This window comes from Typopeltis vanoorti, chromosome 3 (genome assembly GCF_054136105.1).
Source record: "Typopeltis vanoorti isolate ZY-2024b chromosome 3, IOZ_Tvanoo_1.0, whole genome shotgun sequence".
NCBI classification, from domain to species: Eukaryota; Metazoa; Arthropoda; class Arachnida; order Uropygi; family Thelyphonidae; genus Typopeltis; species Typopeltis vanoorti.
In genome coordinates, this window is record NC_143551.1 from 137,212,677 (window position 1) to 137,231,984 (window position 19,308).

Here is a 19,308-nt window from a genome sequence, read left to right on the forward strand (position 1 = left end):
AACAGTACAGATCTTGCACGATTCGCTAGAGTTGATATAATACCCAACTTTTGCGCTGGATGGTGATGGGATGACGCATGCAAATATCTGTCTGTATGAGTTGGCTTTCTAAATATAGAGACTTTAATTGATTCAGGCGTCTTGGTGAGTTTAACATCTAGGAAACAGATGGAACTATTTTCTTCAATCTCCATAGTCAATTTTATATCTTGATGGCGGTTGTTTAAGTGGTCGAGAAACTTGTGTTGTTTGTTGTTTGCCTGATGAAGTCATTCTTGACGAAACATGTTGCGTTTTTTCAAATAAATGTCATTGTGTTATAATTCTCGGGTTTTAAGTCAGTTAATTTAGAAAAATGAACATATCCCAACCCCGAGTTAATAGTACTAATCATATATATATATATATATATATGTACACATACATATATTTTATTTTATTTTTTTGTGACTCCATCTATAAAAGGTTTATCTGCAAAACTCTATAGTAGCACATTCATACCAAGGGACAGTTAAGGATTTTCTTCCATATTTTTATTAATTACACATATGCACGCACGAACACCAGCCACTGAATTAGAAACTTTTATGCAGATGTGCGTAAACATCACTCACGAGCATATATGCAAAATACTTGGTCCCATGCATCTACCATGTTCTAGGCAACTATTCAAGAATGCTGCTAGTAAGTAACTGTCAACAGTGTTGATCACAACGGGGAAAACAAAACATCTTTCAGAAAGCGATAAAGGACGTATTGTGAATGCCACCTGGCTAAAGGCATGATTTTGAAAACTGCAGAACTGAATGGTTTCTCAAAAGGTGAGATATCTGGAGTGTTTAATCAGTGGAAAAATAACCCAAGTTGCTTGTCTAAGAGACACAGCTCTGGTCCTGAGACAGTATGGCAGGAATGAAATTGCCATTGTCCCAGAAGGCTTGTATGGACAAACAGAACTTCCCATATGCAGCAACTGATTGAAGCATTTAATGAAGGCTGTTTCCAACCCATATCTCGCTGAACAATAAACAAGGAATTGAAGAGGATCAGTACTGGCAGTTGCATGCCTATATGGAAACCACTGATTTCTATGAAGAACCAGAAAGTTTATCTACAGTGATTCCAGAAACACCATGACTGGACACTGGAAGACTGGAAAAAAAAAGTCATGTGGTTCGACAAGTCATGGTACACCTTGTTTTGTACCAATGGTATGCAGAGAGTTTGGCAGGAGTCTCATAAAGCAATGAAACCAGTTTGTCTTGTAAACACAACTTAAGTTTCTGAAGATGTCGTAACGGCGTCGGGCATGTTCTGTTGATACAGAACAAGTCTCTTGATATTGCTGGAAGGTTGGGTGTCCTCTGAGGAATATCTGAACATTGTTGCTGATCGAGTCCATCCTGCCACATTGACTTTTTATCCAGCAAGTGACAGTTGTTTCATGGATGACAATGCTACTGTCCATTGCACAACAATTATTCAGCAGTGGTTCAGCGAGCATGACAGGAACTTACACTATCTTCCCTGGACACCACAAAGCCCAGATTTTAACCCCAATAATAATGCATGGGATATGATAGAAAAAAAGATCTGGGAGCAAAGTCATCTTCTGCTAAATCTAAGCCAGTTAAAGGACTGTCTGGTGAATGCCTGGACGTTGCAGACATAGATACAATCTAATACCACATTGAATCTATGCCAAACCGCATATGTGCTGTAATTCAGACTAAAGGAGGTCCGACACAGTTTAAATAAAAGTTTCTAATTCAGTGACCGGTATGTGTGTATTATATATATATATATATATATATATATAGTTAATTCTTGTCAACTGTGGTTTATTAAAATATATAGGTGCCTCTGTAGCACAATTGGAAGAACGACGGTGCATTGCGCCCTTCGATTGGAATAGGGCTAAGTTCGATTCTCGTCGTGACGGAAGGAATCTTTATCAGAGCGATTTCAATCGAAGGTGAGTTAGCCGATCTCATACGGAGGTAGCAGGGTTTTTTCTCCCGGAAACTCAGGTTTTTTATCCCTGACAAATCAGCCCTTCAGAACACACGCAATTTACAGACAAATAATACTAGTTATGGTGGTGGTGGGCGGTAGATGCCGTTGATGGAGATGATTCGTAGTAGAGGTTCGGTGTACTGGTTGAGACAGTTGTAGGTGTCCTCCTGCGATGAGTCTTCGGACCCCTTGGAGGTATCAGGAATAATAATAATAATAATAATCATTTCATCATTAATGTTTTTCTGCAGCTGATTCTGCTTTCAATATGACAATATAGCAGTAGAGAAGAGGTGATATTTTTAAAATGCTGACATAATGTACTCCTAGTTTTTCTTTACACCATTATGAGTTTCCAACCTCATCAATTTTTTATGAGGAAATGTTATTTTATATATATATATATATAATATATATATATATATAATTATTAATTTTTTTACGTGGTCTGGAAATTCTCCTATGTAGACTAAACATGGAACTTTTTCAAGCAACTTCAGGCCATCAATAAGCAGAGCAGTGGTCCCACACCAGGCGATGAAATTCAGCACCATTACACACATGCATGGTGGGATATCAGATCTCCAATAAGCAGGGCAGTAGTTTTACATGATGATACAATTCACCTCCCACCAAATATATATATTTTATTTGATCTGAAATCATTATATTTAATCTTAAATCACATGTTAGCATTACTGGAATCCTAGCAAAAAGATGACCAGAGTAGCCAGGTGATTTAAATAAATTTATTGCACTTGAATATATCATTGTTTTTTTAAATAATAAATGTTTCTGAAGAAAATAAAAAGTAACAATAATAATAAAAATAAATAAAAATCACATCAAGATAGTGAATAGATGTAATCAATATTTTAAGAAGTTGAAGCAGCATAAAATAGACAATGATCATGAAGGGTCTCTGGTGACCAAGAATTATAAGGCTTAACATCCTGCATTTACTACAACACAATAAAGCACAGAAAGATATTTAAATTCAGAATAAATTTCTTGGAGTAATTATTACACCTACCTGCCACGGCGCGAAGTAGCTATGTCCTTCTGAAATATAAAATTAAATACTATTATACATAACAATTTATCATGCAACCCAAGTAATTTAGGGGAAAATCATGCTTATTTCCTTAAATAATAAAATAAATATATTAATAGAAATTTTATGTTGAATTTTTAACTATGGAGAATAATTATGAATTTGATAATCAAAATGAAGCAGCAGTAAATTGTGATGTAAGAAAACAATTTTTCAGCAATTTATTAGAAGTAGTTTTTATTTCTAGTTTTTCCATAAATACAGTATTTCTTTCTGAAAAAACTATTTTGCTATATATGCTGGTAGCTGATTAGGAAATTTTCTTGCTTAAAATGGACAACATGATTTTCCATTCTTGTCACCAAGCTAATGGATCATTAGTTCTTGTCAACTGTGGTTTATTAAAATATATAATCATCTCATCATTAACGTTTTTATGCAGCTGATTCTGCTTTCAATATGACAATATAGCAGTCGAGAAGAGGTGATATTTTTAAAATGCTGACATAATGTACTCCTAGTTTTTCTTTACACCATTATGAGTTTCCAACCTCATCAAATTTTTATGAGGAAATAACATTTCCTCATAAAAAATATTTTAAGAATTCTGAATAAGATTCAGATTTCTCATTAATTAGACGCTTTTAATTTTTTTTTTTTTTTTAATATCAGTCCCACACAAGAGATCCCAAGTCCTATGACATAACAGTGTCATGTATGGGCAAAGGGTTAAAAGAAGAAAGGAATCTGCTGATGTGGTCCTTGAATACCTGAGGGTTGAAATCATTGGAAAACGGTATAGGAAAGATGCTACAATCAGCAGAGATGTAGGGAATGAAGGAGGAGATGAGAAATTGTTTCAATGAGCACAGAAGTGAACTTTATGTGGATATGAACTAGAAGCTGCTCATATTTGCATGTGACAGAAGAAAGAAAGAAAGGGAATGGCAGTTTCCAGTCATTAGAAACTACAAATAGAGCAGTGTCAATGAAAATGCCTATAAAAAAGATATTAGTATTTGCAACAACAGAGTGAATCTATGAGAAAGTGACTAGAAATAGTTGGTGACAGAGAGAGAGAGAGAGATCATCAATTAAGTGGATTACTCTCTTCTGAATACAATCAAGTGTTCTGAAGGGAGTCCTAGATGCATCATCCCAAATGTGGGAACAATATTCTTAGGTTAAACAGACTTCGGTTTTATTAAATGTCAGGAGACTGACATTTAATAATGTCATTTAATTTTGAACAGAAGTATTGTTCAAAATTAAAAAAGAAAACTAAACCCTTTGGAAGCAGAAGAGGCTATGGACTCGATGTACTAGTGCAAATATAGGCAAGATGTGGAAGTAAGCCCAAGAAGAGAAACTGAAAATGGCTGGTGAGCAATGTATGGTCTTTCTTCTGGAAAATGAGACAAAATTGCATTTTGGTGGCATTAAAATTTGCCAGGTTATACTCATTCCACCTGAGAATGCCAAGGAGATCAGTGTGTAAAGAATATTTAACTGAAGAAATAATACTTTCAAATAAAGAATCAAATATTCTGTAATTTCTTCAGAGAAAATTTTTTTCATTGTTCCTACACTGAGAAAAACGTTTTTTTTAATCTTTAGATAAATACATTTTCAGAGTTATAATAGTTTGGAGCACTTCAAAATTAAACCAACATTTGAACTCATGGATTGGGTAATTCCCATGAATGGCTTCAATAAATTTACCAGTAGGTCTATTAAATACCACAGATTTGAGATAATGCACTTAAATTGTTGTCGATTCACACACACACACACACACACACACACACACACACACACACACACACACACACACACACACACACACACACACACACACACACGTATATATAATTTAATTATATATTTTAAATTCTCCTGCCTACACCTTCATTGTGGTGAGATTGTTAGAACTTCTAGCTATATTCCAACATAAACCACCAGGCAGTTTTACTTTATTGATGGGGAGCATATCTAACAAAACCAGTAACAAAAGAATCAAAGGGACATTCATACCATTCAAATAAAGCATGTGGATGTCACCTGTCAACTCCTGCCTATGCTAATCGCTACTATACATGTTTGTTTAGAGATGACATGCATACTCTTCAGAGAATTTTACCACTGATTTAACACCACTTTACTTACTGGAAGCGTGAAGTAATAATTCATGTTTGAACTCAAACAATTTTTTTATCTTTCCCCTCATTTCTAGCATGCAATATCAGTGATGTTTCTAGGAGTTCCATCAAGCACCATGGCATTCCATTTTTTTTTTTTTTTTTTCAACAGGATATCTTCAAAACAATTATTCTGCAAGTGGTATACCGGACCAAACTTAACAATTTATGAAGCTCCACATCAATCAGCAAAGAATCTCACTACCATCATTCTGACAGGTGGCTGAGAGAGAGAGAGAGAATCCGAGTAGTATATTGTGATGCTGCTGAGGTTCAAGAGATGGACAAAATTCTACATGTGGCTGGTGGCAAAAAATTCTTTAACACATAAGGAGACATTATACAATGGTGTCCAAAAGCTAAGGTAGAACTGCACTTTTTCCAGTATATGAAAAACATTTTCATGACTACAGCCAAATGTGGACATAATTTTATTGCCAGCATACTAATAAATTATATTACACAAAAATTGTGTTATAAATTTTGTACAAATTAAACTCCACAATATGTTCTTGTAAAAGTTACAAATTTCCTGAGGATGTGGTTCAGGAATTAATGTGTAGTGCTTATGGTAAACTACATGGAGAGACATTTCAGTATGGAATATGTCCACCCCAAACTGCGATGCAGCTCTCACAACATTGTACCATTCGTAGCACCAAACGATTCAGGAGTTCTTGAGGCAAATTGGCCCACTCCTCCTTCAGAGCAAGGTTAAGGACTTGTTTCTTTTCTGGAGGGGAATTTCATGCAGCAATGCATCTCCCTAATGCACCCCACAACGTGTTCTATGGGGGTTGAGATCTGAGAAGCATGCTGGCCACTTGATTTGATTAACATCCTCGGTCTCCAGAAGTACATCCACTGCTTGTGTATGATGTGGTGTGGCACTGTGTAATTAATTAAATGTAATTCTTCACCTACAGCACCATGGAACAATTGAACATGATGCTGAAGAAATTCATTGCAATATAGTTCATCAGTCCCTTTTTCACTTGCAGCTCGGTGCATCCAATGAACAAAATGCATCCCCATATAATGACTGTAGCACACCCATATCTATCCTTTTCAAGAAATTCTTGCAATGGTAAGCAGTACTACTTTCATGCCAGTTTAAGTGTTGTCTAAAATAGGAAGACAGACTAAAATGACTGTCATCTGTAAAAAGTACATTAGCCCATTGGTGTCTTGCCATTTTTTGTGGTTACAACACCACTGAAAATATGTTCTACAGTTATGAATAAAGGTTACACAGATTACAGGCCTTTAGGCATATAGGCCAACTTTTCACAGATGTATTCAATGTACCTCTGCTTGAATGGAGCCTACTTGCAAGCTGACCTGTCGTGGTGCATCAATTATAAAACACTGTTATAACCAAAAATCTGTCTTCATGGTACATTGAGAGCAACCCCTTAGCAAACATCATTCCATTGGTTTGAAATGTTGCTGAGAGCCTGGATACAGCACTATGTGAGATTCCAAACTATCTGGCAATATCAATAATTCTGTGGTCTTCAAACTTTCCGATTATTCTTCCCCATGCGAAATCATCTAGATGACATCTTTGAGACATTGCGAGATATCAAAGTTTGCAACTTTATTCCTTCACAAAATCCTTGAACAATCTGCACAATTTGCTTAGCACAGCCTATTGACTTTTATCCTGTTGAGTGCTACCATATGATCCCTCATGGTATTCAAAAATTTGAATGTGTATCCACTTTCTATTCAAAACAGGCAGTTATACAAATTGCCACAAGCTGATTTGTCTGAATTTGCAAAATGTAAGGACAAACACTATTTCTACTCTTCAGAAACAGTCTTCATCCTTAGGTTTTGGACACCAGTGTATTTATGATGAGTACCACTGGAATGACTCTTGGAAATAGCACAGTATTCCAACCACCAAAATAACACGCTTAAAGAGCAAAAGATAGATCAAGTTGAATATATGGCTTCATATATTTCCAACTAAAGGAAGACTAATCGTACCTCTGAAAAACAAAGTTGCAAGAATAATAACACTGCAACTGGTATTACAAGATTACAACTAGGTCTATTGGAATTTGGTTGGATCTGGTAATTTGTTATAATGCATCATTTTGTTATAATAGGGGTTGCTATAATTAGAGTTGATTATAGTACCATTCTTGCTTCCATTTAATCTTGTTGACAGAAAAGGGCTAAATTTTAAATGTGGTTTAACAGTAAAGATTATATTTATTTAGCATTTTGACTAACTCTGCAAACTCTGCATATTAGGGATGGAAATAGCTTTGTGATCATGGAAAGGAAGGGAAGACTGTAGTATTTTATTTGTTTTACAGGAATTGGCTAAAAAAAGAATATGCCATTCATAATGGAATTCGGTGGTAATAACTATTACTGAGACAATTTATCAATCTTCATATCAGTCAGAGGGACAAGTAAATTTTAAGAATATATATATATATATATATATATATATATATATATATATATATATATATGTGTGTGTGTGTGTGTGTGTGTGTGTTTGGCTGATGATGATAGTGTTATATCTTGTTCTTTTAATGATATTTCATATATCATTTCTTACATTAATTTATTGTTCTTATTATATATGGTGTTGCTTTTACCTATATGTCTTGTTCACTCTAAAATGCGAGACTAACTTAAGATCATTCTTTGCTACTTGTGGCAGAAGCGTTATCTACACATTTGACCGACCCTGTGATTGATCACGTGCATTAATTAATTAATGCAAAAGGTTTGTCTCAGGTTAGAGCCACATCCTTTGTAACGACTATCTGGAGTTACTCTTCAATTAGGTACTGGCAAATTTGTTTTAGCTGTGCCAGCCAATACCTTTAGGTTAGAAGGACTCTTAACCAAGCAACAACTCCCAGAAACTATAAAAGACTGATCAATCTATCAATTCCACTTAATATCAAATTACCTAAATCACTTATGCCAATTTTCGTTTGCAGTCGTGGTCTCAATTAAGCAAATCTATTCCACTCAGGTTCCGATTAAAATGAGTGGTGCATTGGATTCATTCTCAGGCCACAAGTCAGGTTAAATTACAAAAATACATTTATTGAATTTTTAGAATACATATTCAAAATTATACACTCAGTTAAATTAATGGCATTCTAGGTTATAAAGCTAATTATGGCAACTAAAATTGATACAACTGAATCTTATCAGGAATTATTACTACCAGATTAATTCTTAGCTCTCATCAATACACCAATCTATAATTTCCTCCAAAACAGTTATTCTATTATCTTCATTAACTATTTCACATAACATGCATAACATAACTCATCTATACAATCACTCATTAATGTTCATAATCACTAAGACTTCTATATTAGAATGTTCCTGCTTAATAATTCACATCATTTCTTCCCTTTCTCAACAAAAGAAACACTAAAGGTTGTACATTACCAACTCTCAGGAAATTCATCAGGTCTGTCACTTATTCTTCAACTATTCTTACGAAGTGCTTGTTCTTTGTTTGGATGTTTGTCTCACATGGCTAGACTTGGAACTCATTATTAGGTCTCTTCCTCCGAGGTGGACGCCGAGGCTCAGCTTAATTTTTGATACACGTGGTCGTTCATGGTGATCATCAGGTACAGATCTCTACGGAAGGCTGACCATGTGTCCACGCTTGGCCCACTCCTTCGCCACTTGTCTCCGTCTGACATGCCGTTCCGATGGTCGTATTCAGCTACTCATCTCCGAAAATGTTTCGAGCCAGAACTCTGGAACCACAGGTGTCAATGCTGAGCAGCAGAGGACTATCTGGAACCCAAGAAGAGGCAAGAAGAAAAAAGCCTTGAGAAAGGGGAGCAGACTCCTTTTATGTTACTTCTTTTCCCCCTTCTCACTGCGTCACGTTTTCTCCCCAATACCAATCTTTATGCACATGAGACAATCTCCTTTGCAGTGTCTTCCGGGAATTACGAGTGTGCGCCGCTCCCTGTGCATACTCGATTGCCGCAGATCAAACATTTATCCGAAGATTTTGCCAGTGAACTTTGAACTCTTATTCTTACATTGTAATAAACAATTTTCATAGAATATTTCTTTCATTGTTAAACTTTACAAAACAGATTACATTTATTATTTTTCTATGGAGTAATCTTACATTAAAGGCATTACTTTATAAGTCCTTGAAAATCTGCATCTTTACTTATGTAGAAGTATATCTTTGTTGATTTGCTAAACTTGTTAAATCCTGAATGAAGTATTTCTAAACAAAAAAAAAAATCTTCATTCAAGATCTAACAATAGTATGGTTGTTTATGTATCTTTCTGGTGTTTACTTTCTATATATGGAAAATAACAGTGAACAATTTTAACTAATCTGTCTAAATGTGACTGAACCATGGAGACTAATAGGAAATATGTCAACATAGCACAGTTAGAATGTTGGTTTAAATAGGGTCATGTCGATGCTTTTGATCTCTGAATGTTCTATATAAACTAACCAAAAACAAGGAAGGGAGCAAAAATCCATGAGTCCCATCAGCTTTCTTATACATATTATTTCCCCACCATATAAAATAACAAGATTTGAACTGAGTTTTCAGCAGCAAAATGAATATACTTTGAATACACAAAAAAAACAAGAAATGATGATAATATTTTATTTATAAATATCATCGTCATCATCAAATTCCTGACATGTACATGAAAAACTTACATCATTACTAACTTCCTATCTACAATTTTCCTCCAAATCTGTCTGTTACCTGTCAAAACTCCAACATTATCAGATCTTATATTTCTATCTTCTAAGGCACTTTTTACCATATCAATCCCTCTATATCTTGGTCTTCCTCGGGGTCTTTTTCCTGCCAACCTTGCAGAGAACGCTTGTTTTGCTAATCTTACCTTACCTTACCTTCTGAATCTTACCTTCTGTTTAAGTGACCATATCACCTGCGATTAGCTCTGCTAACAATGTCAAATTCTTTCCTAATATCCTAATTTTTAATATGATATTGCAATTGGTACCATCTGTTCATAACCCTAATCTTTCTCAGGACTCTCATATCTGTAGTCTCTAGTCTTTGGCCATGTGTTTATTTCTAACTCAGGTCTCAGATCCATAAGTTAAAATTGGCTTGAACACGTCTTGCATACAGCTAATTTAGTATTTTAACTAATTTCTCTCTCATTAAATATAAATGTGTTTAACATACTGGCTTCCTGCCATACTGGCTTTGTTGATTCTTTGTTGTCTATTTCCATATTTAATTTACCATCTTCACTAAAAATTGCACTTAAGTAGCTGAAATGTTTTACTTGTTCTTATAGGTTCTCCATTCATAATGCAGTTGATATTTTCAATTCTCCTGCCTATTTTCATTGTCTTGTTATTGCTGACCTTCATACAATATCTATTAGAACAGTTATTCAATTTAGTCAGGAACTTTGCAGACTTGTAGTGGATTTATTTATATGATATCATTTGATATCAGGTTAAATACCACTTTCCTTCATAACGCAATACTTAAATCACATTATTAAAATATTTACAAATATTTTGATTTGAAACTAATAGGCCATCCTTTGTCTAGGAACTGTTGAACAAGACAGAATGCTAACAATATAATATTACAAAACATGTTAGTGCCACATGAACCTGTGATGTGACTACACTGAGATTCGAATAAGATATTAAAAAACATTAATGATGACTAAGGAGAATGAGACCCTCCCAAATTTTTTGTAAAGACAGTCATTTTGATTCAATTTGGGCTGTTTACAAAGGCTTTGGCACTTTCCTTAAATAAATGTTCATATTTGAAATAACACAATGAACCAGGTCACAAACCCAATTGCTTCACAGATGTTGTTTTAAATATGATTGTTTATTTAAGGAAAGTAACAAAGCCTAAGTGAACTGCCCAAACTTGAACTGAAATGATGTATGTCTTTACCAAAAATTTGGGAGTCTCATTCTCCTTAGTTATCACTAGTTTTTAAGTTTCACATTAATATCTTGATGTAGTCACATCACGTGTTCATGTGCTAATCTTTCGAAATAATCTGTTGTTAGCATTCTACCTTGTTCAACCTTTCCTATAGAGAGAATATATTGTTAGTTTCAAGATGAAATATTTGTAAATAAAATATTGTTTCTTGTGTTTATATGTTAAAAGTAAAGTCATACCCTGCGATAGGTGGGACCAACAAAAAGCACCTAAGTCGAATTTGCATAACTCGGGTATAATTTTGCATACAAAATATTAGTTAATTGGGACCAAAGGTTTACAAAAACACTTATATTTTTTAAGAAATATAATCATATTTGTAGTTTTTTGTACATAAAAAAAAGTTATTTTGATGTCAATGGTTTCATAAAATCTAATAGATTCGTCTGACGGCATAATGTCTTTTTCTTGTCACGCAAAATTTCTTCATAGCAAGCTAATGATTTTTTTATTCCTTACCTTGTGACTACAATTCATTCCTTGTTAGAATCTATGTCCTCCAAAATCTGTAAACCTTTCTTTTATGTTTGTTCTTAATGTGGATTCCTGAAGATCAAACTTCTTTGCTAGCTCACAAATTTTCATTCTGCCTTCAAAATCCTTAATAATGTTGAATTTTGTTTCCAAAGTCAATGTTTTTCTTTTCTTGCTAGCTGTAGAAGAATCGGACTTGCTTCCTTCAGACATTATTATTTTTTATGTGATAAAATTTTTATCAAGAACATAACATTAAACAATCGCAAGGTTTGTAAACGATAAAAATTGTGTATGAATGGAGACCACACGAAACACGTCAGTGTTTTTCACAGCATGTGTGACACTGGTGAATGCATCTGGTGCCGGAAAGATACGACTAGTGGTGAGGCGTGAAGTGGGACAGGAATACGTACATATATGAACCCGTGTAACTACGGATTCACATAAGTCGAGGTATGACTGTACATAGAAATGAATTTGAATAATTCAAAAATATCAAGGTGAGGGAAATGAGGCACACAGCTGACTTACTACAACAAATACCATCATAACCAACTAATAAAAAAAGCCCCAACCAAAACACCATTGTTACAATACTATTCTAAAAAAAATTAACTATACCAAACTATCTAAGACATAGTAAACAATTTCTGAGGTCTACCAGTTTCCTATGGTGAGAGCCAACCATAATATGATCAAGTCTCATACAAGATTAAATGGAAGAAAAGAACAGAACTGAAGAGTATGAAATACTCTAGATAACAAAGATATGATGAAAATTAGTAACACATAAGTAAGTACAACAGCAGATAAGACTTGTTGTATAAGAGGGATAGCTTGCACTTGAACATATCTAGTATTTATTTGGGGAAGGGGGGTACTGATACAGTGATTCAGGAAACTGGATCACCTCAGGAGGAATGCTGAAAATGAGTTCAGCTAAGGATGTAAATGTGATAACAACACAAATGTCAATGAGTACAATATCAATCTGGTGGACCTGTATGCTTTTAGTTTTGACTTTTTGAGTGTCTGGAGATGGAAAAGAGAAAACTGCCAAACCAGACTGCAGATGTAAGTATGAAAAAAACCCCAGAAAGGTTTTTCATTTTAAGAATACACAAACGCCAGGAACATCAAGAACAAAGGGAAAATAAGATTGTTTCTTTGGTGAATATGCTGTGAACTAAGATTGTTGGCATTAGTGAAATCTGGTGTCCAGAGTCAGACGCAGCAACTAAAATCTCAAGTATAAAGGATGTAGTATTTTTAGCAAAGACAGAAGAGATAGAAGAAAAGGGTATGTGTGTATGTGCAGAGAAGTGGGGGGGGGGATATTACTAATGCTAATCATATCATCATCAAATTCCTGATATGTACCCAAGGGGTGTACAGGATATTATGATAGTAGTACATGAAGAAGTTACAATTACTAACTGCCTATCAACAATTTTCCTCCAAATCAAACAGAAAATACTTGTATTGCTAATTGTTCCTCTCCCATTCTGTTTAAGTGAAAATACCATGAGTAATTGTTAGCATCCTCATTTTTAATATGATATTGCCATTGATGCCACCACACCCCTAATCTTTCTCAAGATTCTCATATCTGTGGTCTCTAGTCTTTGGTCAAGTCTTTTATTTCTAACCCCACTCTGAGATCCATAAGTTAAAATTGGTTTGAACACCATCTTGTATACAGCTAATTTAGTGTTTTGACTAACTTCTCTCTCATTAAATATAAATTCATTCAGTTGACTTCCAACCATACCGGCTTTGTTGATTCTGTTGTCTATTTCCATATTTAATTTATAGCCTCCACTAAAAATTGTACCCAAGTAGATGAAATGTTTTGCTTGTTCTATACTTTCTCCATTCACAATGCAGTTTTCAATTCGATGATTTTCTAATGAAATTTATTACAACAGTTCTTCAATTTAGTCAGGAAATCTTGCAGACTTGTACTGGATTTATTTAAAAGTATATCATCATCTGCATAAAATAAAAAGCTGAGATTAACATCTCCAGATTTGACATAAGGTTTAATACTGCTTTCCTTCATAATGTGATCCATATAGATAATGAATAACAGAGGGGATAATGTACATCCTTGTCTCACACCAGATTTAACATTAAACCATCTTCCTGTACTTCCTTCAATTCTAACTGCTTACTTACAACTCAAATAAAGACTAAGTATTGCTTGATATAATGCCCCATTGACACCATATAACTGTGGTGTTTTGAATAGCTTCTCTCTTGGAGCCATGTCATATACCTTTTGCAGGTCTACAAAACTTAAATACAGATCTTTGTTATATTCCCACGATTTTTCAACTATCTGTCGTAAAGCGAAAATCTGATTCTGACAGAATCTATTTGACCTGAATCCAGCTTTTTCTTCACCAAGCTTCCCTTCCACAATCCTTCTCGACCGTTTCTCATGTATACTTGCATAAATCTTACTAGGAACACTCACCAAGGAAATACCGCTGTAATTCTGACATTCAGTTTTATTTCCCTTTTGTATATGGAATTCACCTTTATCCTCAAATTTCTTTTACAAAACTCTTTCCTCCATTTCAGAGCTTTGTCAATAGCCTCCAGAATAATTTGCCACCTTCCTGATATTTTTTTCCATGTTCTTGCCAAAGTCCTCCCATGATTTTTGTTTAGCCAGTTTTACACAGTGTTTAGCTTTCTTACATTTGTCTCTGTATTCTCTAAGAGCACAAGCTGTCTTATTCGCCAGGACCTTTTGATATGCTTTCTTCTTTTCTTTCATTGCCTCTTTAACTTCCTGTGTCTCCACCATGGAGTTCTCATTTTTTATCCTTGCAGACAACCTCACCACATGCCTCTCTGGCTGAATCAATCAATGTTTTCTTCAGGATTTGCCAATGAACCTCCAAGGTTTGATTCGTGTTCTCAAACTCTTTCATTTTTTCTTGAATAATGTTTGTGTATTTTAGTCTACAGAGAGCTTCTCAACTTTTTTTTTCAGAATTTGTTACAGTAGTCGACTTTTCACTGTATTCCCTAGTTTCCTGGTGAAAACAACGGGAGTGTTGTTTAACTGGGTGAAGCCACCAGTCCGCATGAAATTCTGTTATGTTGTAACATCATTTTATTTGTGGTTTACACCAATAAGAATACAATTTCAATTGCTAAATCCCAAATTGCCAGCCCATCCTCATTCGTTCAGTATCCAGATACCAAACAGGGTGCACCATGTGAAGGTGAGGATTGGACATTAGCTCAGAATCCCTGGTCGGTTCTCCGCATTCCTTTAAAGGCTATGTGGAAGTCTCATCTCAGTTATACAGCTTTGACTCTTAAGCACCCCCTAATGATAATCAATGAGCACAATTATAAATGTGGTAAAGGGATGGACTATGAGTGTTTTGAGTGTGAAAGCTGCCAAACTGAAACAAGCAGTTTGCAGATGTAAGTACACAAAAAAGCAAGCATACCTGGTAACTCGTACCTATACAGAAATGCCAGGAGCAGCAGAAACAAAGTGGTTGAGTTTGTTACTTTGTTGAATATGTGGAGGCATAAAATTACTCGCATTAGTGAAACCTGATACTCTCTCTCAGAATCAGATATAGTAACCACAATTGAATGTGAAGTGTATAGTATTTTTAGGAATGACTGAAGTATCAGGAGAGGAGGGATATACTACTAATGATATCAAATGACTTGAGTGTAGTTAGGGTAGAAATTCAAAAAAGCAATAATGGTAATAACGTTCCATGTAGAAGTGAATTTGAGGCTATCTGGTGCAAAGTGGAGGCTAACAGAATGAAATATATGGTGGAATGGAGGTTGCTACAGAACAGTGATTCACTTGTTCGGAACAAATAAATGCATCAGCAAATTACCCAGATAGCTACTAAATGAGTAATTATTATAGGTGATTTGAATTATCTGAACACTGATTGGGTAACAAGAAAACTCATGGTATGAATGAAGGAGTACTGACCTGTTGAGAGACAACTTTCTGAAGAGCAGCATGTCAAAGAAGCAACTCAAGGCCAATATCTCTAAGATTTGATCATGACTTCAGAAAAGTGTCACTTAAGGATATGACTGTTCTGCCACCAATTGGTGACCATAGCACACTGACTGGGGAAGTAGCCAACTATATGGATATGTTAATTAGGACCAATTACAATGAAAAACTCAGGAAAATGCTATCTATGGCTTCTTGATATCAGTTACTGAATGGAAAAGATATTAGCAATGCAGGAAGTTTAGAAAAGGTGCTTAAACAAGACAGTACCTGAATATGTCCCCAGTGTTTGAAGAATAAATAATGTGGGAATGAAATGGATGTACAACATTATTAAGCAAAACATCTATAAGATGGAGATGGTGCCAAAAGAGTATTGTGAGAATAGGAATGAGAGAAGTTGTGAAATAGATAAAGCACAGGCCAGAAAAGTTATAAATATTGTAGAGAAAGCTAAGTTGGAGTATGAAAAGAAATTGGATGTGCAGGCTAAAGGCAATCCAAAAGAATTCTATCATTATGCTGCAAATAAAAGAAAGAATGAATACAGAAGAATAACTTTACTTTGGTACCCTCGTGTGAAAAGCACATGTGACTATCCACATCAGCTTTTCACATAATTTGCATCTCATCTCAGGAAAGATACCAAAGAATGTATGATCCCATTGCACAAGGGCAGTGCAAACAGTGATGTGTGTAACTGTTGAACTATCAGTATCTCTGGAGTGATTTTGAAGATTTTAGAAATGGATTGAAAAATAAGCTATACTTTTGCAAGTAATACCATGCATTTATTAAAGGGAGGCCATGTTTAAGCAATTTTCTCTTATTTTATAATAATGTTACTGCTGAGTTGAATAAAAGGAATGGATATAGTATGATATTATTGGACTTTGCTAAATCATTTGATAGGATACTACATGAAAGGCTGTTGCATAAACTGGAGAATACTGGATTGGAATATAAGCTATTGGCTTAGATAAGCAAATGATCAGAAAGTGGTATATGTGGGGGGATCTCCCAGATTCCAAGTAACCAGTGTGGTGTTCCCTGGGGATCAGACCTTGAACCATCGTTGTTTAATCTATATATTAATGATCTGTTAAGTTGTCAATGTTTACTGATGGGAATGACAATCCAAGATACTACTGAAATATCATACTTGGGGGGGGGGGGTTGAATAGGCTAGAAGTGTAGGCAAATGATAATGGCTGTCATTTCCATGTAAAGAAGTGTAAAAATAATGCAACTGGCATGATGAGATATGCAATGGCATATTATATTGGTGGGATTATGCTTGGAGTAATGACAAGGCTAGAGAACTTGGAGTTTTGGCAGATAGGAATTTGAAGATTCAAGGTCACATAGAAAAAATTGCAAATGCAATTCAAGGGATAATCACAATATTGAAACAAATATTGTCATGTAAGGATAAGGAAGTCCTTTTGTTACTTTAGAAGGCCTTGATGACTCCATCTGGACTAATGCATGCTGATTTGGTCTCGTGAGGATAAAAGAAACTATAAAAAGGTTGCAATGAACAGTTACAAAGATGATATCAGGATTATGAAATGTTGATTATGAGGACAGAATGTGGAATGCAGACAGGAGAAAGAAGCGTAATGTGCAAGAAGTTTATAAACTTCTGAGAGGGTATTACAGGATATGAGTTGATGAAATATTTCATTATATGGAAGGTGGGGAGAGTAAGTTCGTGTGCTTTTAAGAAAGGAGTGAGGGCTAGATTTTCTCTTACACAAATGCAAGTAGAAAAGTGTGATGTTGAAGTAGTGAATGCATCTAGTGTAATGAGTTTAAAAAATGCAAAATTAGCTGAGTGGATGATGTGCTGCTTCTCTTCTCGAGTCCTTGACTCCCTGTTAGTCTGATAATAACATCATCATCATCAAATTCCTGCCATGTAATTTGATGATGTCATATCTGATAGTACTAGATGAAAAAAATTACATCATTATTAATTTCCTATCTACAATTTTCCTCCAAATCAGTCTGTTACTTGTGAAGACTCCAACATTATCAGATCTTATATTTCTATCGTCTAAGGCACTTTGTACCGTATCAATCCACCTATATCTTGGTCTTCCTCTGGGTCGTTTTGCTGCCAACCTGGCAGAGAACACTTGTTTTGCTAATCTTTCCTCGCCCATTCTGTTTAAGTGACCATAAAACCTGAGATTAGCTCTGCTAACGCATTCCTGGAAGCTGACAATGTCAAGTTCTTTCCTAATATCCTCATTTTTAATATGATATTGCCATTGATGCCACCTGTTCACACCTATAATCTTTCTCAGGACTCTCATATCTGTGGTCTCTAGTCTTTGGTCAAGTGTTTTACTTCTGACCCAGCTCTCAGATCCATAAGTTAATACTGGTTTGAACACTGTCTTGTATAGCTAATTCAGTGTTCTGACTAATTTCTCTCTTATTCCATATGAATTTATTCAATTGACTTCCCACCATACCAGCTTTGCTGATTCTGTTATTTATTTCTATATTTAATTTACCATCTTCAGTAAAAATTGTGCCTAAATAGCTGAAATGTTTTACTTGTTCCACAGGTTCTCCATTCACAACACAGTTGACATTTTCAATGATTCTGCCTATTTTCATTGTCTTTGGCTTTTTATTGCTGACCTTCATACCATATCTATTACAACAGCTATTCAATTTATTCAGAGAATCTTGCAGACTTGTAGCGGATTTATTTAGAAGTATAACATCATCCGCATAAAGCAAAGAGCAGACATTAACATCTCCAATTTTGATATCATGTTTAATACAACTTTCCTTCATAATGTGATCCATATAGATAATGAATAACAGAGGAGATAATGTACATCCTTGTCTCACACGAGATTTAACATTAAACAATCTTCCTGTACTTCCTTCAATTCTAACTGCTGACTTACAACTCAAATAAAGACTAAGTATTGCTTGATATAAAGCCCCATTGACACCATATAACTGCAGCGTATTGAATAGCTTCTGTCTTGGCACCTTGTCATATGCCTTTTCCAAATCAACAAAACTTAAATACAGATCTTTGTTATATTCCCATGCTTTCTTGACTATTTGTCGTAAAGTGAAGATCTGATCCTGACAGCCTCTATTTGGCCTGAATCCAGCTTGTTCTTCAAAAAGCTTTTCTTCCACAATTCTTCTCAACCATTTCTCAAGTATACTTGCATAGATCTTGCCAGCAACACTCAGTAGGGAAATACCTCTGTAATTCTCACATTCAGTTTTATTTCCCTTTTTATATATGGGTACTATGAGAGCTCTACTCCAATCATTGGGAATTCGTCCCTCTGTCCAGGCTTTCTGAACTATGCAGTGCAGCCACTGTAAGACTCTTATACCACCATACTTCAGCATTTCTCATTGAATATCATCTACTCCTGTCTTTACACATTTCAAGCCTTTGATGGCTTTTTTTATTTCAAGTATGGATGTGTATTCCTGACTGCATGCCTGGTCAGTGTTATTTACCACTGTGCTGTCATCACTGCTTGTTTCATTTAGCAGTTTTTC

At 35.0% G+C, this 19,308-nt stretch overlaps 1 protein-coding gene across 7 annotated transcripts in view; it reads right to left on the reverse strand.

Annotated features, from left to right (window-relative positions):
- dop (microtubule-associated serine/threonine (MAST) protein kinase dop) overlaps positions 1–19,308 on the reverse strand; it is a 677,535-nt gene that overhangs the window by 538,530 nt on the left and 119,697 nt on the right. For all 7 annotated transcript variants that reach the window (XM_090390876.1, XM_090390874.1, XM_090390878.1 and 4 more), the window contains one exon: positions 3,050–3,078. In XM_090390876.1, coding sequence (XP_090247002.1) covers positions 3,050–3,078 — 29 coding nt within the window. The remainder of the gene's footprint in view (positions 1–3,049; positions 3,079–19,308) is intronic.